General features: G+C 44.6%; 1 protein-coding gene and 2 pseudogenes across 1 annotated transcript; 1 reads left to right on the forward strand and 2 right to left on the reverse strand.

Annotated features, from left to right (window-relative positions):
* Positions 1–359: 359 nt before the first annotated feature.
* On the reverse strand, positions 360–4,073 carry LOC130138604 (uncharacterized). The gene is made up of 3 exons (XM_056313079.1): positions 3,690–4,073; positions 2,328–2,400; positions 360–856 (listed from the first exon to the last, which is right to left on the reverse strand). The coding sequence occupies exons 1-3, from the start codon at positions 4,071–4,073 to the stop codon at positions 360–362; spliced, it is 954 nt and encodes a 317-aa protein (XP_056169054.1).
* Positions 4,074–5,054: 981 nt separating this feature from the next.
* On the reverse strand, positions 5,055–5,596 carry LOC130138584 (bZIP transcription factor 2-like; annotated as a pseudogene).
* Positions 5,597–7,228: 1,632 nt separating this feature from the next.
* On the forward strand, positions 7,229–22,975 carry LOC115666258 (uncharacterized; annotated as a pseudogene).
* Positions 22,976–24,950: the final 1,975 nt, after the last annotated feature.

Consider the following 24,950-nt stretch of genomic DNA (forward strand, 5'->3'; position numbering starts at 1 on the left):
TTTATATGTGAAAGGATTTTTTTTTGGGGGGGGACTGTGTTTTACTCTCTTTTTTGGAAATTTCTTGACTCTCATGATTGGATTTATGTTTAAGAATATGTTAGCACCAACTTTGGCCAATGACAATGTTATTAAATTGCATGAGTGCATGGTCGGTTGATCAGATTGCCTATTTTGGCCATCCAAGATGGAAGTTCAGATTGCGAACAAACTACTCGAACATAACAATCGAAAAATAGGGTAATCTTGAACATTGCTATATGATCAACAGGGACATAATCCATGATCACATTAGATTTCATTCCCATCTCAATTACCCACAACCAGTCTTACAAACTTACTAACTTAGAAACAAGGTACTATGAAAGACTTAGAAAAGTCCCACCAACTTTAACATTACATAAAACCAATGCAGTCATGCAGCACATGCATAGAACGAATGCCAATTGATATAGCATCTTTTCTTTCTTTACTTGTGCGAGCTCCTCCTTTAAACGTTTATGTTTCGCCCTTTGAGTCTTCATTTTAGTTAGTAATGAGCTCACATCGACCTCGTCACACCTCGATTGGCTTGGTTCACATAGTGCTTGATTTCTTTCAAGGAGGTCGACTATCATGTCCCTTGCTTGATCTGGTATCTTCGGGTCAACCCACGTGAAGAAATCGCAGCAACCCGGACCATCAAACTTAGCACATCCATGGAACCTTCTTCCTGCGCTTTTCCTTGTCTTTGCGGTAAGAATTGGTGATTGAAGACCACAATAGCATGTTGGCTCCGACTCAACCTCATTAGGAGTTACGCCACTTGATTCAGATGTTGGCACCCTCATTCTTCTTGTCGTGATATTATAAGAACCTAATAAAAGTATATTACCATTATTATGATTCTTTCCTGGTATAAGTATATTATCAATATCTTTAGACAACAAACTACGTTAGCACAATCTTTCTCGAAATGGTTGATGCTTGGCATCATATGTCAATTGAGAAGAAACTCTAGGAAACGATAACAAAGTTGAAAATTTCATATATAACTAGGAAGAATCTGACAGCAGTATACATCGCAAAAAGTATATCAAAATTCCTCAATCTTTCGACACACAAAATCTCCACCATATGGTAAAGCAACTCACTAATAAGGACCAGAAGAGAAACATTTGGAGCTAATATCACGAGTCAAGGCTAAGCTCCACATAAACCAATCAAGAACTTGAGACAAGAACCATTTCTCACGCGGTTGCAAACTGAAATTAGGAACCCAAGCAGCTATCCTACCCTACCTCATCGCAAATCACAACGCAAATTAAGGGTCAAAGCATGGTGGACTTCTTATCTGTTTGAACTTCATGTGTTGAAAACAGGGGTTAAAGTTCAGTCCCAATTTCACAAAGAATCTTAACCGCACAAATAAATGCTCTAAGAGAGAAAAGAGCAGAAAAACAAATGAGAAAAGGTGTGGCTATGTGGAATGGAATGAAAAGATAGGCAATCTGTAGCTTTGATACATCTCATTAAAGGTTTTAAGCTACGATACAAAAATTTTCCAGTCTAGGAATTCCTCCGGTGAAATGAGAGCGACATAAATATCATCCTTCAATTCACAAAGTCATTTGGTAAAGGTTGTAATAACATCATCTTTGTGTTCAAACCATAATTGAGCTTGTTTAATTTAGTACTTTCCAGCTTGAAGAAGAACTTCATAGCAGAAAAGAATCTTGCAAAAACAATGAACATGTGAAAAGTAAAAAAATAGTGCAGAGATAAAATATTTGGAGCAAGACCGATGACCGAATTAGATGATGAAGAACACATTCTGCTGCACAAAGTTTTCTAAACTTGCAATGACCAGTGGAGAAGTAGCTTTTGACCAAAAAAAATAAAAATGGAGAAGTAGCTGAATCACATTCCGAAATAGCATAGTATGATTTGGCTACTGCGAGAAGGGTGTGTACATCAGCACACTCCGAAGCTAAATTTATGTCTACTGATCCCAGCCAACCTAAACTTTTACAATCAATGGAAAATCTAACCCATGTCTGCCGAATCAATTATGAAGATACGGGAAGCAGCACTTCGAGTTTCCATCACTCTCAGTCGACTCATCATGCTCTTCAGTAGAGGTTTAAGCATTATAATGAGCACAAAGGATGACTACTAATAGTTGATTGTGCATCAACTTGAGAGCGCCTTTGGGCAAATAGCTATCCTACCCTATCCTACCTCATCGCAACGCAAATCGAATCGCTCCGAACACACAGGTCTTGACAGAACTGGGATACAAACACACGCCGCTCGATACCCAAATGCTATAATGCATAGAGCGATACCTGCGTGAGGAGGAGTTCCCGTCGTCGTCGTCGAAGCCGCTCGTTCCGCTGTCGAGACCCTCGCAGGATAGGTCTTCGCACGAACTCACTATCGACGAAGAAGATAACTCGAACTTGAACTCTACGAACTCCAGATCGCAATTAAACTACAGATGACGATGGGCGTCGAACTTTAACTCATGAGGAGACCCAAATCGCGAGGAAACTCGAGATCGCCGAACTTGATTTGGGGCTTAGGGTTCAAAGGGAGACCAAGTGTTATTTTCATTTAGATGGAGAGAAAGACGACGACGAGTCTGGGCTTGGGGTTCAGAGGACTTCGATTTGGGAAGAAGAAGAAGAAGAGATGTTGTTCCGGCAGAGGCTGATCGGAGCATATGGATCGGAGAGACGTTCAGAAGAAGAAGGAACGAGACGATACGGGAAAGTTAAGACAGACGTTCAAGAAGAAGAGGGGGACGACCAAAAACGACGTCATTTTGCATACGTGGATATTGTTTCTTAAGCCATTTTCCACGTAGGAGAGAGAAATGATTAGTCAGCGCCACGTCAGCGTTTTCCGTTAGTATATTTAACAGTGTTAACTTTAGGACTCAAATGCACTTTTGTGACAAGTTTTAGGACTCAATTGAACTTTTTACAAGTTTTAGGACTCAAATGCACTTTTGTGACAAGTTTTAGGACTTGTGGTGCACTTGTCCCTTTTTGGTATATGTGAACTTACTCAGAAATTAGTTTCTGGTGATGATTGATCTGTGGTCCTATGGTGTGGAAGACATATGTTGCCTCTAATGTACATATGCTTGTCAAGTTGCACAAATGTGTTTTACGTGAATAGATCTGTCGGTTCACGAAATTGATAAATCCACTATGAACTGCCATCCCAAAGAAAATGAAAACGTCTGCGGGTAAGTGCGAGAATCACACAATTAGTAAGTAATTATAAGGTATCACCAAAATTTCTCAGTTACTACTGCATTGCTATAGACAAGCTAGGGTATTGTAATACATGGGCCTGTTCGTAGCAAAATCATTTCGACCTTTCTTGCCAAGGAAGACATCGGTTAGAACCATCTTGGACCGTAACAATGCCTCCAACAGAATTATCCCTGCCAAAAGTACCACCAAAGGGCATGTACGATGTTAATTGTCTCCGACTGAACATACTATAAATTCTGAGAAAGAAATTAAAGAAATCATGACCACGTATATCGTCTGAATTTTGTTCGAGGCTCTTTAGTCCAGTACTCACCAATTAGATTAGTTGTGAGAAACGCCATACATGGGGTGAAAGACAGAAAAAAAAAAAAGCATTCAACCAAGAACTAGCCGGGAAAAGAAATGTAGTTCGATTCGGCTTACCTCGTTCACCCCAAAATCAACAAATTTGTCCACAATCATGGCAGCCTTGTCCTTCAACATGGCGATGCGTGAGTCAGTAGTCATTGGCTTCACCACCAGATCGTCCATCACCGCATACTTCACCAGCTCTTTCACGTAACCACTCTCCCTGGCTGGCACTTCAACGAAATCCACTCTTCGGTCCATGATGGCGTCACAACGAGGACATTTCGCGGAAGGGTCGTAGGCGACCTTCCTACCGTAATGTGATGTTTGAACCCCGGTTGGGTATTTGGGCTTCAAGAGGCTCTGCTTGTGGTGGGGCATCATGTAGTACACATACTCTAAGTCCTCAATGCTCCTGTAAAGATTGCCCAAGCTGCCGTCCATGGAGTCGGCTTTCATGGCTTGAGTGTGTGCGAGAGTCACGATCGGCAAGGCGTGGACGTGGAAGAGGAAGTCCACAAATTCTTTCCTGCTTCCGCAAAAACCACTCTTTGCTTGCTCTTGTCGACCACGGGCTTCAACTTCAACTTTGGTGTTGACTCCATCTTCTTTTGGTGAGCGAAGTCTAAATTTTCTTTCTTTGTTACTGAGAAGAACATATGCAATGAGACAGTGAAGAGTACATCTTATCGCTCATGGATGATGATTGAGAAAAGGGAATCGGGAGGTGTTCATAATTTTTTTATTCCAACAGATAATTCTCATGTTCATATGCCAAATGAGTTTTCATGAAAATTGAAACATAATTTTCATTTCCAATGAAAATGGAAATTTGAAAACATTTTCACTAACCAAAAAAGGGCCATTTGAAATATCATTTCGTAGACAATAGATGAGTAATATATACATGGGGGGGGGGGAGGTGTGGGGGGTTTGGGTCGGCGGTTGGGGGGAGGGGCTGTGTGTGGGGGATCTTAATATTGAGTTGGAGGACTTTCCAATTGTATATCTATTGATGAGTAGTAATAAACATGCACATTATCCATTTTTATTTCATTTAAGTTTGCTTGTGGACGATGATAATAATTTATAATCCGTTAATCAAAGATACGATTGAAATAAATTTTTTTCAATTAGAAATAGAAAAAAAAAATATAGACTGTGTATATGGGACGAGCCTTTTGGCACGTCTAGTTGGTAGGGGTGTCAAAAAAACCTGCGCCAGCCCAGCCCGACCCGATCCTAAATTTTGGGGTTGGGCCTTAGTCTTCTTTGGATAAGGCTTTTAAGTGCCGGTATTGTTAGGGTTGGGATTGGGTCAGGGCCAACCCATTGACACCTCGGGACCATTCACACATCTCCCTCTCTCTCTCCCGCCTTCTCTCTGGTCTCTCTCTTTGCGTGACCAAAGCCTAGATCTAAGCCAAATGATCGACGATGGAACCAATCGCCCCTCTGCTCGCCGTGGACTTCAGGCGACTAATAGCCCTTGCCTCTCTCATCGTTCGCTTCCTTCAACTCCACACTGTGTGGTGATGTTGATGTTGGTCCCTATCTGGCGGTTCTCCTTTCTCAGCTGAGCGATCTGAGCCCTCAAATCGTCCAGGTGCTTCTGCTTCCTCATCTGGGACAGCCCCGCCGACTCATGGTTCCAGAACATCCTCTTCCTCTGGTCCATGACAACCTGCAATTCCTCCTCGGGGCTGAGTTCTGAACCAGGGACGACCCTGAAGATGTCCCACAAGGAGATGCCATTGATGCAGATACAAACTGAAGTGTTTTGTGCGCCAGTAGAGGGTTGAATCTTGAGACACAGTAGAGCCAGTAAAGGAAGACAACCGAGAAGGATTGAACAAGGTGGGTCCTGCGCCTGAATGAAGAGGAGATTATATACCCACAGAGAAGGATCTCATTGAGAATTGGAGACATGGGTCTCAAACATCAAGATGTGGGTGATGAGCATGAAGATAGATTTCTTGATAAAAAACTTGTTGGGGTAGTTGAACGGTTTGGCATGTGAACGAGGAGGCTCAAGAACCGAAAGCCACATTTAGGACAGAGAGGACTTTGCAAGAGAAATAAAGCAGAGGAGGAATTAAAGTCGACCCGGTCCGGCCCGACCCGATTCGTCTCTTTGGGGTGTATGCTGAACAAGGTCTCGGGGAGGGTCGGGGCACAACCCTATAGGTTTAGGGTCGAGTAGGGAATCATGAAAGCCCAACCCAACCCGACTCGACTCGACCTGCCCCACCCCACCCCACCCCTACTAGTGGGGGGCGCTTTGTACAAAACAAAATGACATATTTTCGCAATCAAAAGTCTAAAATGTCATGAAAATGTTTTTTGATATTACGATAATTCTTCATAATTAAATGTAAAAGTCATAAAAAAAAAAAGAGTTATACAGTACGCTCATGCTCCATGGAAAGAAATTCCTGCCGAGTGGAGTTGACGATGGTAGACTCTGAAAAACACTTCAGAACTCCACCAAAATGCATAGGGGAAATTACCCAAAAAGTCCTAAACTTTTTACAATTGTGTCAGTTCAGTCATAAACCTTTTTTTTTTGGTCAATTCAGTCTTAAACCTTTTATAATTGTGCCAATTTTATCCATCCAACCACTTTTGGGCGGCCAGCGCTGACGTGAACGTTGGCCCTCCGACCGATGCTGACGTGGCAATTTTTAAAAAAAAATTTCATTTTTTTTTTACTTTTTTCTTTCTTTTTTTTCCTTATCTTCTGGCCAGTCGCCGATCCAGTGACCGGCCAGAGGCTAAGGCCAGCGAGGTCAAGCGGCCTCACCATGGCTGCTCGCCATCGTCACAGATCTGGACGACGGCGACATCGTCACAGATCTGGACGATGGCGAGGTCAAGTAGCGGCCATGGCAAGGCCGCTCGACCTCCCCCAAATCTGGGTGACGGCGAGGTCGAGCGACGGCCATGGCGAGGCTTGGGTGAGGTCAAGTGGCCTCGCCATGGTTGCTTGACCTCGCCATCGCCACAGATCTGGGCAACGGCGAGGCCGCTTGACCTTGCCCAGATTTGGGCGAGGTTGAGCGGCAGCCATGGCGAGGCCGCTCGGCCTCCCCCAAATCTGGGCAAGGTCAAGCAACCTCGCCATGGCTACCGCTCGACCTCGCTTGGCAACGGCGAGGGCCAGCCTCACCCATGGCCGGCAAGCCTCGCCGACCTCAGCCTCTGGCCGATCGCCAGTCCAATGACTGGCGACTGGCCAAAAGATAGGACAAAAAAAGAGAGAGAAAAAGTTTTAAAAAATCGAAAAAAAATATTTAAAAATTGCCACGTTAGCATCAGCCGGAGGGCCAGCCCCGGCCAGTGTCCACGTCAGCGCTGGCGGCCAAAAGTGGCCGGATAGACTGAATTGACACGATTACAAAAGATTTAGGACTGAATTGGCCAAAAAAAAGATTTAGGATTGAATTGGCATAATTACAAAAAGGTTTAGGACTTTTTTGGTAATTTCCCCAAATGCGTACAACCCAAGAATCTCTTCAAGAATCTCTCTCTCTCTCTCTCTCTCTCTCTCTCTCTCTCTCTCTCTCTCTCTCTCTCTCTCTCTCTCTCTCTCTCTCTCTCGCGCGCACGCACATCAAACAGAGACGAAGAAGCTTCTGCAACTACCGGAGTACTGATCAAAGACGTACGCCATATATATCATGTCACGCCCCGTACCCCACGGCACGCAACATCCCTACATCGGTCCACAAACTGCGACGTCCCAGGAAACGTCGCCGACCCAACGCCCAACAGAGATCAAGCACAAGCGGAAGAAATAAACAAACCCTGACATTAATAAAATACGAGCCAAGGATAGCCAAGCAATAAACAACGATCAACGCAGAAAATATGTACATACTTATATTACTATTTTAAAACTCTTTTTACAGCGTTCACTACAACCAAAAAGGAAACACCTACAGCTGGGAATAACCAAACAGCCACTTCTCATTTCTGCTCCGTCTCCACCGGGGTGCATGCTTGACGACCGCTGGATAGAATGCGGTATCCCAAAAAGAGGTGATGTCATTGGCATCCTACGGCTGGGGGTCTGAAAAGTTTCGGTTTACACAACCGTGAGACGAATCTCAGCGAGTTCAACCCCTAAACCTAGGTTAGGCTAGCATGCAATCTCCTGACCGGAAACAAATACTTAGAAATCATAACACAACAACAATCAATGATTCTCTGACCCTGCAGGTTAGACAATTCAATATATATATAACAATTACGGCACATACGTGGCACACATTATCACATGTACGCCAATCACATGCTCATGCACCGATTCTCACACTTTCGCATGCCAGTCCATGCATGTTCATGCATGCAAATGTCGTGGACATGTCACATGCATTTTCCGGCCCACTGGCCCACACTAGCACACTGGCAATCGCCCAATTTATTATTCATTACGACTCGAGTCAACAACTTTCACGGCCCGGTGTGCTAGCCTGCTTCAAAGTGCATGAGACGCAGCAACCGATCTAGCCCAGTGTCTCTAGCCTGCTTCAAAGTGCATGAGGCGCAACACTGATCTCCTTACGAACCAGAGCCTGCTTCAAAGTGCATGAGGATGGTCGTCTTCCGGACGTACCGGACATCGTCCTGCTTCAAAGTGCATGAGGACGGTATCGACCCGAAGGTCACGACCCGAAGGCCCTTAGGTGATCACACAACCCATTATTATCTGAACCCCGCGTAACAAGCATCAGGGTATTTTAGGTGATCACATGCTCATGACAGGCACGCAGTCTCACACAATTTCATCACAACCCTCATTCTCGGCATTCATAATGCGTGCCATGAAATGCAACATAAGCATCCACATAACATAGGCACAGGCACACAGTTCAATCAGAGTCATTCCACAGTGCCTAATTCACAAGCCACGTGCTTACTTGGCCTATTAATATCGTGCGGCCCAATTCCAAATACACAATTCAAGCCATCAATTGGCCAATCACACTCCGCACGATTCAGCCACACAAGCACGCAATATGGCATTCACAATTAAACATAATTGATCACCAATCAATCGACATCCAATCATTCTGGGTAATCCCGGCCATTCAGCTAATAATTCTTGCTGTCCATTATAATCCGGTACATTCCTAAAAAATATGGACAGCCGCTATTTCCTCAATCCGGGCGCAGTAATTATCCGTAATAATCCCACTAATTTTCTCGGATTTTATTTCCACCAAACCATCCTCAGTCCAGTCCGAATTACACACTGATACTACCCAAGCCTGTCCAAAATACACCGATAATACCCAAAAAATCGCACTATCAGTCCTAATCCAGGTTTAGGAATTTTGCTCACTTAACCTGAGGTCACGACAACGGGGAACGGCGGCCGATCACTGGTGAACAGTGAAACCGGCGACGGCGTGAACAGTGACCCGTACGGGGACGGGATGAACATTACTTTCGTACGGACTGCTACAGTACTCCCGTACTGACAGGTACGGCCGCCGTCGTACGGCGAGGCTGGACGGCTGGGTGGTGACGGAACAGCGATCCGAGCTCTGGCGAAGCTCCGGCGGCCCTTTTTGCCGGACGGGAAAGAGAAAAAGAGGGAGAAAGAGAGAGAAAGGGAGAGAGAAAGGGGTCGGACAGGGGCAAGACTGAGGCTGGGGGCTGTGGTGGTCAACGGGGAGGCACGGTGGCCGGCAGCAGCCCTCCGGCGGCCGGCGGTGAGCTCCGGCAAAGCTTGCCGAGAGAGAAAAAGAGAGAAATGGAGAGGGAGCTGCTGGCTGGGGGCTGTTCTGGCCGAGATAAATGAAGAGGAGAGAGAAACTGGTCTGACCAGGTCAAGAAATAGCAGCCCCTTGTGCCACGTGTCGCCGATCCGAGCCATTTGACCAAAACGCTCCTAATCTAACGGTTCTAATTCGATCCTATCCAAAAAATGAAGGGTAAAATGGTCTTTGGGGTCAATAATGCAGCTGATAAACCCTCCATAATTATCCAAAAATTTTCCCAAAAATTCGGACTCGAAAACGGCCCAGGGGCAAAATCGTCATTTTTTCGGCCCCAGGGCGAAATTTCAATTTTCGCACGTACCAACCCTCCATGAGCGTGGCCAACATAATGTGGCGTCGGAATCGCGAAATTCACTTTCTAAACCCTCGAAAATCGACTGCGAAGTTCCAGGAATAAAATAATATTATTTTTCCAATTTTTGTCGAAATTCCAATTTTTGGCCATATCGACTCCTGGTATGCGTGGCCACCCAAAAATGGCGTCGGCCTCAAAAAATAACCTCATTTAGCCTCGAAAAGCAACGCTGGCGTCCCGAGGGGCAAAATCGTAATTTTTCATCCCCGGACCGAAATTCCAATTTTTAATCGTACTAACTCCAAACACATGTGGCCAACGTAATATGACGTCAGATTCCCAAAAATAGTCTCTTAAGCCTTCGAAAATCGACATCGAAATTCAGGCCCAATTTCGTGATCAAAACTCGCTCGAGTTTCAATTTCAGGGTCTCTGGCTAACGGGCGGCTGTTTAGGACATACGCGTATCGACCTAGGGTTATTCGAATTACGAAGGTCCCGATCATTGAGAGAATGAGAAATTATTATTAGTTCCAAAGGTCACGATCGTTCAGTTCAGGTTCAGGACTGGTTGGCCACGTGCACTTTCGGTCTTGCAGAATCACCTGCGATCCGATTATACATCGTTGGCCTTGGCCAAACCAAATCCATCACCTTTCCTAAGATCAGCCCACGTTGGCCCAAAATATTCACTCATCGTATCTCGAGATCGGTGTCCCGTTTACTGTCGAGTCCCTGGTTCACGTACCGTTTCCTAGTTAGCCATACCCCATTGGTTAGTATCCCGAGAGTGATCAGCTCTGGGCGAGACTTGCTAAAATGAAATGCGAAATATTGTCAATTTTATTGATCCCGAAATTACGTCGAAATTCGAGCTATTACAACTCTTCCCCCCTTACAAAAATTTCGTCCTCGAAATTTGTAATCTATCCTTATCTACTCAAATAACTAGGGGTGTTGACGTCGCATTGCTTCTTCGCTTTCCCACGTGGCACCTTCTGTTCCGTGGTGTTCCCATACAACTTTGACCATTGGGATCGTCTTGTTTCTCAGCACGCGCTCTTTTCTATCCTCGATCCTGACTGGTCTTTCCACGTACGACACTTTATCGTCCACGTCTATCTCCTATCTCCTCATATCTTAAAACGTGAGTCGGATCTGGTTCATACTTTCTTAACATCGACACGTGGAAAACATTGTGTACCTGGGACAAATTGGGCGGCAAGACAAGTCGGTAAGCCATATCTCCAATCTCCAAAAGAAGTCACCCGGGCGAGTGAGGAATTGAGGAAAAGTTGATACCTGCATTATTCGAGGAACCAGGTACGCGTTTAAATTTCGAGGACGACATTTTATTAGAGGGGGAGAATTGTCACATCCCGATTTTGGGCCTGGGAAGACGCAGGTAAATTATAATATCCTCAATTTCAGTCCCTGGAAAATGGTTATGGTTTAAGTTTGATGGTTTTCCAATCAGAACTAAATTGTTTTCTCTTGTTTTGGAAAACCCAGTTTCGGATTCTTTCTATCCCTTCGTTTTGTTATTTTTGGGGAGACTTTTGTGATCCGAATTTTAGAATACTTTCTTCTTGAAAGTTGTTCCAAACATCTTGAAGTTTTACATACTTTAATTTCAGAATTTTTTGAGTTGATATGGGTGGTACGATGGACTGATTTTCGGACCGTGTGAAACTGCCCAGAATGGGTATTTCGGTGATGTTCACACCGTATTTATTTTCTACAAATTTTCTGGGCCGATTTTGGAAAAGTTTCCTTCATGAAAGTTGTTGAGAACTTCCTTTTCTATAACGTGTATAAATTTGGGAATTTTCCGAGATTATTTGGATTCTGGACAGAGCTTACTTTGAGAAACAAGAATGCTGTTCCAGCGAACTGTTTTTAGTCTGTATTTGAGCTACTAAAAATGGTTTTTACAGAGAGATTCAGATTTAGTGTTCTCATAAAAAATGTTTGTTAAGATCTTGTTTATGACATATCCGAATTTGAGAATTTTCGGAATTCATTTACTATGTTTTTAAGTCCAATTTCGTGAACAGTGCAAAGCTGTCCGGTTTTGTCAGATTTCAAAGATTCGGCATTTTCTATACGAGAACGTTGGAATTTGGACTTGGTGTCTTCTGATGATTTAAAGTACACGTTCTGAGCTTTCAAATGAGATATTTTATACTTTGATTGGAGAAAACCCTAGAAATTTTGACTAAGTCAAACCTTATCATCTTCATCATTACTCTCATTAATGCTTGGCCTTATTTTCCACAAGCCTTTATGAAGCCATTATGAAGTCTTGGCCATCAAGTATTGACCAAGAAAGGGAGAGGAAGCCACGGCAAGGAGGGGGAGAGAGAGAGAGACCCACGGCCAAGCTTGAGGAGAGAGAGAGGCTATTAATGCTTGGATGACACGCGCGCTTACCTCATGCTCCCCGATGACACGTGCGCTTACCTCATCCAAGCTTTGGCCCCAAGTTTGTCTCTCTATAAATAGGAAGAGGGCCATTCGGCCAAAGAGAAAGAGAGAGAGAGAGAGAGAGAGAGAGAGAGAGAATAGCCGTGAGGGAGAAAAGAGAGAGAGAGAGAGGCCATTCGGCCAAGAGAGAAAAAGAAAAAGAGAAAACCGAGAGAGAGAAAGTCAAGGGAAAGAAAAGAAAGAGGTCGACACGGTGAGTTGCCGAGATCCCGAGGTCGTCGTCTTTCCCATCCATTTTCTACTCTCTAGTTCTGGTTTCGTTAAGTGTAAGTGGATTCCCTAATATCGGGAAAGGATGTTGAGATGCGTTGTGACGTGGTTCGCTTGGACCGTTTCTCGGTCGTTTGGTTGGTTGTAGTTGGTTCATTTCTCGATTTGATCATGTTTCATGTTTGATGTTGTTTTGAGATAGAACCGAGCCTTGGGTTGTAAAGTGTGCACGATGTGGCCATGCGTGATGTTCTCTTGTTTGAACTTTGCTATCGATCTGCCATCGATGCGGGTGCGGTAAGGGCCGACTTATGTTATCGGCGATCGATATATCCTCGCTTGATATTAGTGTTTTCACTTTCTGAGTCTCCCCGACTCATCCCCCGTTTTTCCCTCTCAGGTCCATAGGATGGTCGAACGGACGGCGGCGACAGGGGGAGTTTGAGCCATGTTGGAGTTCAGGGAAAGCTCGGAGCTGTGAACCCGAAGTAGTGGGCTTAGGATACCCAAGCCACTTGTTATTGTTGTGTAAATGCCTAAAATCGACTAAGTTGGCTTGTAAAATTTGTTTGCGTGTCCTATAAATACAAGGTTTGCTCATGATGATGTTTTTCTGAATCCCGCTGTTTGTTTAAAATGTAATTGTCCCGAGATATGCTTCCGCTTGTGTGTAAAGAAAGATAATAATGAACGGGACGTCACGTTAATGACCCCGAGGTCAGGGCGTCACAGTTTAATGCTGCATTATTCAAGTCCCATTTCGTGAACAGTGCAAAGATGTTCGGTTTTGTCGGATTTCACAGATTTAGCAATTTCTATATGAAAAACGTTGGAATCTCGACTTGGTGTCTTTTAGTGATATTTGAGGCATATTTAGAGATTTTTCCACACCGAACCTCGGGTTGGATGGAATTATTATGCGTGTTTATCACAGAAAATCTTCGGAAAATAAGTTCGATGTTTATGATGTGGGTTACAGGTTTTGTGCCAAATGATATATTTCGTGTAACCCGATTGGCCCGAGTCATTTGCATGAGAATTTAGTAAATCGAGAAGGTTTTAGGGAGTCCACAGTCGGGAAATTGATGGAAGAATCTAGAGGATAAGGCCTTGACCGAGTCAAAGCTTATCCTCCACGCTTTATTAATGGGCCATTATTGTTCTTGACTTTGGAGGCCACCTTCATAATGGCTTGTATTAATGCTTGGATGATGCGTGCGCTTACCTCATGCTCCCCGATGACACGCGCGCTTACCTCATGCTCCCCGATGACACGTGCGCATACTTCACCCCAAACTTTGGCCATCAAGTATTGACCAAGAAAGGGAGAGGAAGCCACGGCAAGGAGGGGGAGAGAGAGAGAGACCCACGGCCAAGCTTGAGGAGAGAGAGAGGCTATTAATGCTTGGATGACACGCGCGCTTACCTCATGCTCCCCGATGACACGTGCGCTTACCTCATCCAAGCTTTGGCCCCCAGTTTGTCTCTCTATAAATAGGAAGAGGGCCATTCGGCCAAAGAGAAAGAGAGAGAGAGAGAGAGAGAGAGAGAGAGAGAGAGAATAGCCGTGAGGGAGAAAAGAGAGAGAGAGAGAGAGAGAGAGAGAGAGAGGCCATTCGGCCAAGAGAGAAAAAGAAAAAGAGAAAATCGAGAGAGAGAAAGTCAAGGGAAAGAAAAGAAAGAGGTCGACACCGTGAGTTGCCGAGATCCCGAGGCCGTCGTCTTTCCCATCCATTTTCTACTCTCTAGTTCTGGTTTCGTTAAGAGTAAGTGGATTCCCTAATATCGGAAAAGGATGTTGAGATGCGTTGTAACGTGGTTTGCTTGGACCGTTTCTCGGTCGTTTGGTTGGTTGTAGTTGGTTCATTTCTCGATTTGATCATGTTTCATGTTTGATGTTGTTTTGAGATAGAACCGAGCCTTGGGTTGTAAAGTGTGCACGATGTGGCCATGCGTGATGTTCTCTTGTTTGAACTTTGCTATTGATCTGCCATCGATGCGGGTGCGGTAAGGGCCGACTTATGTTATCGGCGATCGATATATCCTCGCTTGATATTAGTGTTTTCACTTGCTGAGTCTCCCCGACTCATCCCCCATTTTTCCCTTTCAGGTCCATAGGATGGTCGAACGGACTACGGACGGCATCTCCCCCCCAGCCCGTGTTGGCAATCCCGTGGAGCAGCGAGCCGAAGTGCTCACCGTGATGAATGTCAGAGAAGACCGTTCCTATCGCCGAATCACAATGCTTGTGACGATTCGATGAGGGCCTAACGGACTTGGTGCCTCATTCGTGCGTAGGTTCAACGGTGCTTTGGCGGTGCGGGCGGGCCGGCTCCAGGATAAAGCCACGGGTGGGATGTGAGATGGCCAGGCGGACGGACCAGGGTAGAGGTGAAGAAGCGAGGAGCGAGAAGCCGTAGAGGGGATAGGATCATCCAAGCCGAGTTTTGTTACTCAGTCGGCTATGAAATATGTGTTGTTTGTCATGGCCCGAAGGGCTTGTTAAAACATGTTCGCATGAATCGAAACATAAGGTTGCTCATGATGCTGTTTGTCTTATTTCCGCTGTGTATTGATTGTGATTGTCCCGAGAAATACTTCCGCTTGTGTTTAAAAAAAAGATAATAATGAACGGGACGTCACGTTAATGACCCCGAGGTCGGGGCGTCACACTTGGGGTTTGAATAATGTCCTCTAGCCGACGGTCTCGGGCCTCCTGGCCTCCTGAACTAGACTGACCTTGGGGTTTCTTACCCTTTCTTCTATTCATTCTCACCACTCAGCTACCCCACTACCTGCTATAATTCCATTAAGGAATTAAAGACTTAAACCAATCTATCACAGTCTAAGTCCTAGGCAGGTATCAAACAACAATCAACACTCAGCATGCGGCCTAACATTTATCCAACACATCAGCCAAGGGATTTGCATACTCACCTCAGGTCCTGCTGCACCTGCACTGCAAGGGTCACACTGGTAAACACATAATCAATACACAACTGTCAGGAGATGCATGTAGCACACGAGGTCACCCTACTGGCTACCCAGGTCTCATCGCTCCTTATCACTCCAGGCTTCGACCGAATTGGACCGAGCTGACCTTGCTCTGATACCAAAACAAGAGGAGATGTCACGCCCCGTACCCCACGTCACGCAACATCCCTACATCGGTCCACAAACTGCGACGTCCCAGGAAACGTCGCCGACCCAACGCCCAACAGAGATCAAGCACAAGCGGAAGAAATAAACAAACCCTGACATTAATAAAATACGAGCCAAGGATAGCCAAGCAATAAACAACGATCAACACAGAAAATATGTACATACTTATATTACTATTTTAAAACTCTTTTTACAGCGTTCACTACAACAAAAAAGGAAACACCTACAGCTGGAAATAACCAAACAACCACTTCTCATTTCTGCTCCGTCTCCACCGGGGTGCATGCGTGACGACCGCTCGATAAAATGCGGTATCCCAAAAAGAGGTGATGTCCTCGGCATCCTACTGCTGGGGGTCTGAAAAGTTTCGGTTTACACAACCGTGAGACGAATCTCAGCGAGTTCAACCCCTAAACCTAGGTTAGGCTAGCATGCAATCTCCTGACCGGAAACAAATACTTAGAAATCATAACACAACAACAATCAATGATTCTCTGACCCTGCAGGTTAGACAATTCAATATATATATATAACAATCACGGCACATACGTGGCACACATTATCACACGTACGCCAATCACATGCTCATGCACCGATTCTCACACTTTCGCATGCCAGTCCATGCATGTTCATGCATGCAAATGTCGTGGACATGTCACGTGCATTTTCCGGCCCACTGGCCTACACTAGCACACTGGCAATCGCCCAATTTATTATTCATTACGACTCGAGTCAACAACTTTCATGGCCCGGTGCATCTAGCCTGCTTCAAAGTGCATGAGGCGCAGCAACCGATCTGGCCCAGTGTCTCTAGCCTGCTTCAAAGTGCATGAGGCGCAACACTGATCTCCTTACGAACCAGAGCCTGCTTCAAAGTGCATGAGGATGGTCGTCTTCCGGACGTACCGGACATCGTCCTGCTTCAAAGTGCATGAGGACGGTATCGACCCGAAGGTCACGACCCGAAGGCCCTTAGGTGATCACACAACCCATTATTATCTGAACCCCGCGTAACAAGCATCAGGGTATTTTAGGTGATCACATGCTCATGACAGGCACGTAGTCTCACACAATTTCATCACAAGCCTCATTCTCGGCATTCATAATGCGTGCCATGAAATGCAACATGAGCATCCACATAACATAGGCACAGGCACACAGTTCAATCAGAGTCATTCCACAGTGCTTAATTCACAAGCCACGTGCTTACTTGGCCTATTAATACCGTGCGGCCCAATTCCAAATACACAATTCAAGCCATCAATTGGCCAATCACATTCCGCACGATTCAGCCACACAAGCACGCAATATGACATTCACAATTAAACATAATTGATCACCAATCAATCGACATCCAATCATTCTGGGTAATCCCGGCCATTCAGCTAATAATTCTTGCTGTCCATTATAATCTGGTACATTCCTCAAAAATATGGACAGCCACTATTTCCTCAATCCGGGCCCAGCAATTATCCGTAATAATCCCACTAATTTCCTCGGATTTTATTTCCACCAAACCATCCTCAATCCAGTCCGAATTACACACTGATACTACCCAAGCCTGTCCAAAATACACCAATAATACCCAGAAAATCGCACTATCAGTCCCAATCCGGGTTTAGGAATTTTACTCACTTAATCTGAGGTCAAGACGATGGGGAACGGCGGCCGATCACTGGTGAACAGTGAAACCGGCGGCGGAATTCCCGGCGACGGCGTGAACAGTGACCCCGTACGGGATGGGATGAACAAGATTTCCAGACGGGATCGCTGCGCAAGCATCTCTGCATCGATAGGTACGGGCCGGCGTCGTACGGCCAGCCGGGACGGGCCGGGTGATGACAGAACAGCGATCCGAGCTCCGGCGGCCCTTTTTGCCGGACGGGAAAGAGAAAAAGAGGGAGAAAGAGAGAGAAAGGGAGAGAGAAAGGGGTCGGACAGGGGCAAGACTGAGGCTGGGGGCTGTGGTGGTCAACGGGGAGGCACGGTGGCCGGCAGCAGCCCTCCGGCGGCCGGCGGTGAGCTCCGGCAAAGCTTGCCGAGAGAGAAAAAGAGAGAAATGGAGAGGGAGCTGCTGGTCGGGGCTGTTTCGCCGAGAAAATGAAGAGGAGAGAGAAACCGGTCCGACGTGTCAAGAAATAGCAGCCCCTTGCGCCACGTGTCGCCGATCCGAGCCATTTGACCAAAACGCTCCTAATCTAACGGTTCTAATTCGATCCTATCCAAAAAGTGAAGGGTAAAATGGTCTTTGGGGTCAATAATGCAGCTGATAAACCCTCCATAATTATCCAAAAATTTTCCCAAAAATTAGGACTCGAAAACGGCCGAGGGACAAAACAGTCATTTTTCCGGCCACCGGGCGAAATTCCAATTTTCGCACGTACCAACCCTCCATGAGCATGGCCAACATAATGTGGCGTCGGAATCGCGAAATTCACTTTCTAAACCCTCGAAAATCGACTGCGAAGTTCCGGGAATAAAATAATATTATTTTTTCAATTTTTGTCGAAATTCCAATTTTTGGCCATAACGACTCCTGGTATACGTGGCCACCCAAAAATGGCATCGGCCTAAAAAAATAACCTCATTTGGCCTCGAAAAGCAACGCTGGCGTCCCGAGGAGCAAAATCGTAATTTTTCACCCCCGGACCGAAATTCCAAATTTTACTCGTACTAACTCCAAACGCGTGTGGCCAGCGTAATATGATGTCAGATTCTCAAAAATAGTCTCTTAAGCCTTCGAAAATCGACATCGAAATCCAGGCCCAATTTCGTGATCAAAACTCGCTCGAGTTTCAATTTCAGGGTCTCTGGCTAACGGGCGGCTGTTTAGGATATACGCGTATCGACCTAGGGTTATTCGAATTACGACGGTCCCGATCATTGAGAGAATGAGAAATTATCATTAGTTCCAAGGGTCACGATCGTTCGGTTCAGGTTTAGGACTGGTTGGCCACGTGCACTTTCGATCTTGCAGAATCACCTGCGATCCGATTGTACATCGTTGGCCTTGGCCAAACCAAATCCATCACCTTTCCTAAGATCAGCCCACGTTGGCCCAAAATATTCACTCATCGTATCTCGAGATCGGTGTCCCGTTCACTGTCGAGTCCCTGGTTCACGTACCGTTTCCTAGTTAGCCATACCCCATTGGTTAGTATTCCGAGAGTGATCAGCTCTGGGCGAGACTTACTAAAATGAAATGCGAAATATTGTCAATTTTATTGATCCCGGAATTACGTCGAAATTCGGGCTGTTACATATCATACTCTGTGATTTCGAGTATAGCCAGCACATATTCTCTCTCTCGGTAGAGTTGTGGTTCCCCTGGAGTATCAATTTATCAGCGCGAATCGCAATGCTAATTTGAATACATAGGGTCACTTTGTTATCTCATGTCTAATATTGGTTCATGTCTGAAGCTCGTGTAGTTGGGATACCTTGGTCATTTTACTCAATAATTGATGGGTACCCACTTGATTTATGGATGATGTGGTTAATAGAACCGATCATAGTGTAGGAATTGTATGGAAAGTTATGTTATTTTCTTTTTGTTCTGTTGATCCGATGTTGGTCCACAGATTTTTTTGTCATATGTGATTGGCTTGGTCTATTTGGAGTATTGAAAACTCTCAAAGCCTTTTGTTAGATATCTAAAGTCTGGCCTGAATTTTGTTGATACTATTCTTCTATTTTTGCCAACCGAAATCGACTTATATTTTCCCTTTTTATCTAGGCAAAGTTCAACCTTTTTTTTCCTCTGTTTTTGTCTGATATTTGCTGTACTTTGCTTTCTCAATCATTAGTCCTTGAGAGCAGCCCAAAACTCAAAAAATGAAAGCCAACAGAACAATCTCACACTTGAAATAGAAAAAAGTCCTCTGATTTATGAAGTAAGCTGTAACAATGTTTGAGATGCATGGGTTGAAGCCCCTGCTTAATAGTATGCATGAAGGACAAAAGGAGATTCTTGTTTGTGATGCTGGATGGCCTTAAAACATGAATAAGATATGTTGACATGTACCGTCATGTTCTTATTCATGATAAACGTATATCCGGCGATGTTAAAAACTTCCAAGGAAGAGGCAAGGATTGATTTTTCTAATGGATCATGGAAAATCTGGAGGTTGATTTGTAACATTGTCCTTTCTTTGTTCTTATTGCATTTGGTAAATCCATGTTCCGTACTTTTAGGATCTTATAGTCAAGGAATTTCACATTGCCTGCAACCAAGCATGTCGAAGTTCAATTTGGCTTTTATCTCAGTAATATAGGAAGGAAGGCTATTTTTTATATTGCTCTAATTCTCTCGACAGGTCAAGAACAAAAACAAGCATGGCAGCAACCAAGATGAGCTTGAAGCTTCCTGTTGACCAGAGAAGCCATACGGTGCTTTTTGCTGAAGCTGGAAAGGACTTTGTGGATTTCCTTTTCCATTGTTTGGCTTTACCAGTTGGAACTGTTATTAGTTTCCTCACCAACACAGGCACAGCACTGCAGGCAGCCTGGGCAACCTCTATAAGAGTATTGAGAATCTCAATGACATATATTTAAAACCTAACCAGAAAGAGACTCAGTTGAAGCCCAAGCTACCAAGCAAAGGGTCCGTAGTTCCCGTTATTATTACCTCGGCTTCATCTTCCGCACCAACTAACTACTACGGATGCTCTAATTCTTCAGCTTCAAAATGTAACTATGTCACTGATGCCCCCTCAGCAAAATGTCCTTATTACGGTCACGGTATGAGTACCGGACTTTCATGGGTTGTTGGGCCAGCTGCGTCATCCTCTTCTGAGGCATCTGGCAGTGAGGGTGGTTATGTGAAAGGCGTAACATACATGGTCATGGATGGTCTGGTTGTGAAGCGTATGTCCACCATTTCTTGTATTACTCTAATCAACAAGTTCAATGTGCAGGAAATTGGGGATCTTGAAGAGAAGGTGATAGATTTTGGGATGGATGAGGTGAGGCCTGCAACCCCTTTCTAATATTCTATATCTGTTAATTCATTTCTAGGCTTGAAATTATTAGTTGCTTTTACATCATGTTCCAGGACATACTATAGTAACAGATTGAAAGTTAGCAGATGGATCCTAAACTTCTCACTAGAGAGACTATTGCGGAAGCCAAGCGATCGAACAATAAAATAAACAGAACAAGAAAATAAATTGGATATCAGATTTACGTGATTCGGTCGTAGTAACCTACGTCCACGGGAAGAGCATCATAGAATTTTACTATAGATCAAGCGATACAACGGAGATTACAACCACACTCGAGTCACTCAAACACTCTAAGTGTTTCTCAAGTCCCAATTACACCCAATAACTCACGCAGTGTTTAGCCCCACAATTTCTCACGAAATAATATCTCAATCTCGCAAATGAATTATACATAATTCTTAACACAAGATTTAATCGCTATAAACACTTGAACTCTTGGTATAATTCCACGAATAAAATCATGAACCCACAACCAAGCACTCGCTTGCGGAGCGGCGCTTCAAGAAGTCTTCGCTTCACGTATTTTATCAACAACAACACGCCCAAAGTGCCCACTGAATATATTTATAGCCAAAAGAAGAACACCTTCAAAAGCCCACGTCAACATGGATTAGGAAATCATGTTATTCGGTCAACTAGTCAAAGTTTGAACTTTCCTCTTTTGACTTTTCTTTGGCCGACTTCAAGTAGTGTTTCCTTCGTTTCTCTGACACAATTGGACTTTCCTTTTCTGTCCTTCTATTTCACGATTCGGACTCCAACATGATAATAGCAAAATTGATGTGTCCGTATATTTCCTTTTACTCGATTTCGAAGATCCACAAAATATCCAATTCGAAATATTTAGATTTCGCTTTGAGCTCAAATTCGAGACATATTTTCTACAGAGACATATGCTTGTTTGCCCGACTTGCGTGCATTAAATGCATGATGTAGATGCTGGAATTGTTGTATTTGAATATCAAAGAAAAAATCCAAGGAATGCCTTGCTATTCTAGACTATAGTTCTAGAAAATATGGAGAACTAAGTGGTATTGTTATGCAACCCTTTGTGCTTTATGTTGAGAAACCTCAACAGATGTGTTGTCCCCATCAGATTTCACTTTTGGCGTTGGAAGTTCCAAAAACCTAAATTTTTGTTCCTTAAGATTATGTAAAATTTGTAAAAGGTTGAGGCAAATTAAGTCTTGGTTTTTTAGTCTTGGTTTTCCAAGGGGAGGAAATGATCAGACTTAAAGGTTGAATTTTTTGTTCATGTAGTGTTGCCCATGCACTAGGCCTCTGTTGGCCTGTAGACTGTAATTGCATAAGTGGCCGTAGAGAATTGTTTCTCAGGTTTGGAGACTGACCTTGGTGTATTGAACAAGTAACACATTCTCCAAAAATTCTAGCTCTGTTCTATATACTATAATATGGGTGCTTCTGCATTCTTGGACAAGTATCAATGTTTGGAATGCCTAAAGCTATTGATAAGGGTCATGTTAACGAAAGCCTGCGAGGCACACGTTAAACATACTTTACATGGAATAGTTAATTTTTTAAAACATATGCACATAACACGATCATAGATAGTGCACTGGAAACTGTAAAGTTTGTTTAGTTGGATGTTTAATTGCTCTTGGGACACTTAAACAAATTTTCTCAAAAGAAGTCCTGTAAGAAATTTCCGATATATCAAAGTTGCCTGATGGACTTCTAATGGCCGTAATATTTTTGTTTCCAACGGTCCACCTTGAGTTGGTGGGATGCGCAGTTGCTTCATTTTGTTATTTAAAAGCAACTGGTGCCCATGCGTACACACATATCCCACCTGTGCACCTTCAAATAACTCGACTAGTTTAACCATCATCTTTCACTATGATAGCTTCCTCGATCAATTCTGATAGAATGGTTTCTGAATTCTGCTATCCATTCAACCCATATCGTAACATAAGCTGAATGAGCCTAAGTTCAGTTTTGTTGTTTGGATGCACGTCTTAAATAGATTACCTACATTTGATAGACTGAAGAGCTGGATTCTGATGTTGACGCCCACTGTTTTTTAGCATGTAAAATTCATGATGATTCTTGTAGACATCTATTATCTTTAGTGTCACTTCGTGGGGGCTGATCTGGACTTTGGAGCAGGTTGCTGGAATTATGCTGCATTATAAGACAAGTGGGTGATTGAGATTTTGACCTGAATTGGGCTGTAGTGGAGTTAAAGTGTGCAAGCTTGCTTTGGCTGGGTCTATCAGAATGGGTTATATGACTTGCGAAGAGTGCTCCTGATGTCGATGAAATTGCTAAGAATGTGGTCTTTGCAATTAAAACTGGGTTGGAATGTTATTTACGTCTTTTATTAAGCCTTTTATTCACGGAGACGTTAGTGAAAATTGGAGGATAATTGAATAACATGTATAAGCGATGTTAGAGCATGTTCTGATGATACTTAAGAGATTTCAGTGAGCTATTGCTGGGATTTGGGTGGGAATAATGTTGCCATTGACTATTCGTCAGATTTATGCATTCCAACTTGCGCTACGAGTCTCTCTTCTGTTACGGTCGCACTGCTCACATTGTAAAAGGTTTTGTCACGCCCCGGACCCCACCGAGCCCGCGATATCCCGTCCATGGTCGAATTGAACGCGACGTCCCAGGACGCGTCGCCGACCCCAAACGAAACACCCAACGATAAAGGCAAGCGGAAGCGAATTTAAAACAACCCAGAAAATAAAATATGACAAAGGGATAGTACAAAACAATAATTGCATAACATCATAAAGTAGTCACTATTACAGAACGATAACCTGGGCTACCAATTTCAAATCACGCTTTTCAAAAGGGGGCAGTGGTTGACAAGCTTATCTTCTCTACAAAAAGGTATTCAAAAGATAGGATAAATTTGATCTATCCTTCAATCCCTGTAGTACGCTGGCGGCATCTCCGAATCGATCACGGTCGCGGATCTGAAAGTGGTTTTATAATAACCGTGAGAACGAGTCTCAATAAGCAACACCCTAAACCCTACGAAGGCCAATGCGTACCCAGACAAGTCGTACAAGCAATCTAACCGTCAACACAGAGAATTCACGTCATTGTACTTACCTCGCCATCAAATGCATGCTCTGCACGTTAGTTAAATGTGATAATGTAATATTAATAGTCTAATAACATATCACAATCACTCAAGCACCAACCACACTAGCATTCAATCAATCCAACCAATTCAATCACACATTCAATCAGCTAGTTCAATCAGTTCAATCAATTCAATCACACACAACTCGCATGCGTGGTCGAACACCTTCCACGACCTCCCAGGTCCTTTCACACTACTAGCGCCACTGTGCCTCAGGCCCAATCTCACAGCCCGCGCCACTACGCCTCAGGCTCAGCCTCAGATCAAGCCGAGCTCAGTCCAGCGTAACCACGCCTCAGGACATTTTTCCCCTTCCAATGACCCGCGTAACCTACGCCTCAGGTCTGGTCATGCCTTTCTCGCCACACCCGCGTAACCACGCCTCAGGTTGGCAGCCCTCCTATCAATCCGGGCTTTTTCTCATGCACATGCACCACAACACAATTCACCATTCTCACAAGTCGTACCAATCAAACTCAAGGCATGCTCACCACAATATTCCACTAACCCGACCTTCAAGTCGGTCACATTCAGCTATCAATTCCACTCACAAACGCCTCAATAAGCCAATCATTGACCCACCAACAATAGCCACAAATATGCACCCACAATCATCCCAATTCCATATCACAAGTTCACGATTCCGACATTCAAGCCGGATACAATCACACATCAATTTTCCCCACACATGCCACGACAATACGAATATTTAACCCACCATAATTAGCCACTAATTAAGCCCCACAATTATCACAATTTAATCTAACATATACGCACATATGAATATTGACCCTAATCCACGTTTAGCCCATAAACCGGTACTAATCACATCCTAAACAAGTCTAAAAATACACATAGTCCTAAATAAGGATTAGGAGGTCACTTACCTAAATTTGGCCCGGGAAAAACCCGCACGGGCTCAAAACGGGCCGGATGAATAGTAACAACAAAGGCGCGACAGGCGAGAGGCTCGGCCATGGCTCGGCATACGGCCCGGCACACGGCCACCGATTGAGGCAGTCTGGCCATGGCCAAGGCATGCTCGGGCTGGCTGGGCAGAGGCTCGGCGAGCTCGGCCACGGCTCGGGACGCTCGGGCGACGATGACGACAACGGTGGTTGGACTGACCCGGCAAGCACGGTGGCCGCAAGTGGCTGGGCAAGGTCGCCGGGGTCTGGGTGGTGGCGAACGGAGCAGCGGTGGCGGCTGGAACGGCGGCACGCGGCAGCTAGACGAGGCGGCGCTGGGGAGAGTCTAAAACAGGGGAGG

This window comes from Syzygium oleosum, unplaced genomic scaffold (assembly GCF_021117445.2).
Source record: "Syzygium oleosum isolate NSW1041296 unplaced genomic scaffold, Sole_v2.1 Sole_v2.07, whole genome shotgun sequence".
NCBI lineage: Eukaryota > Viridiplantae > Streptophyta > Magnoliopsida > Myrtales > Myrtaceae > Syzygium > Syzygium oleosum.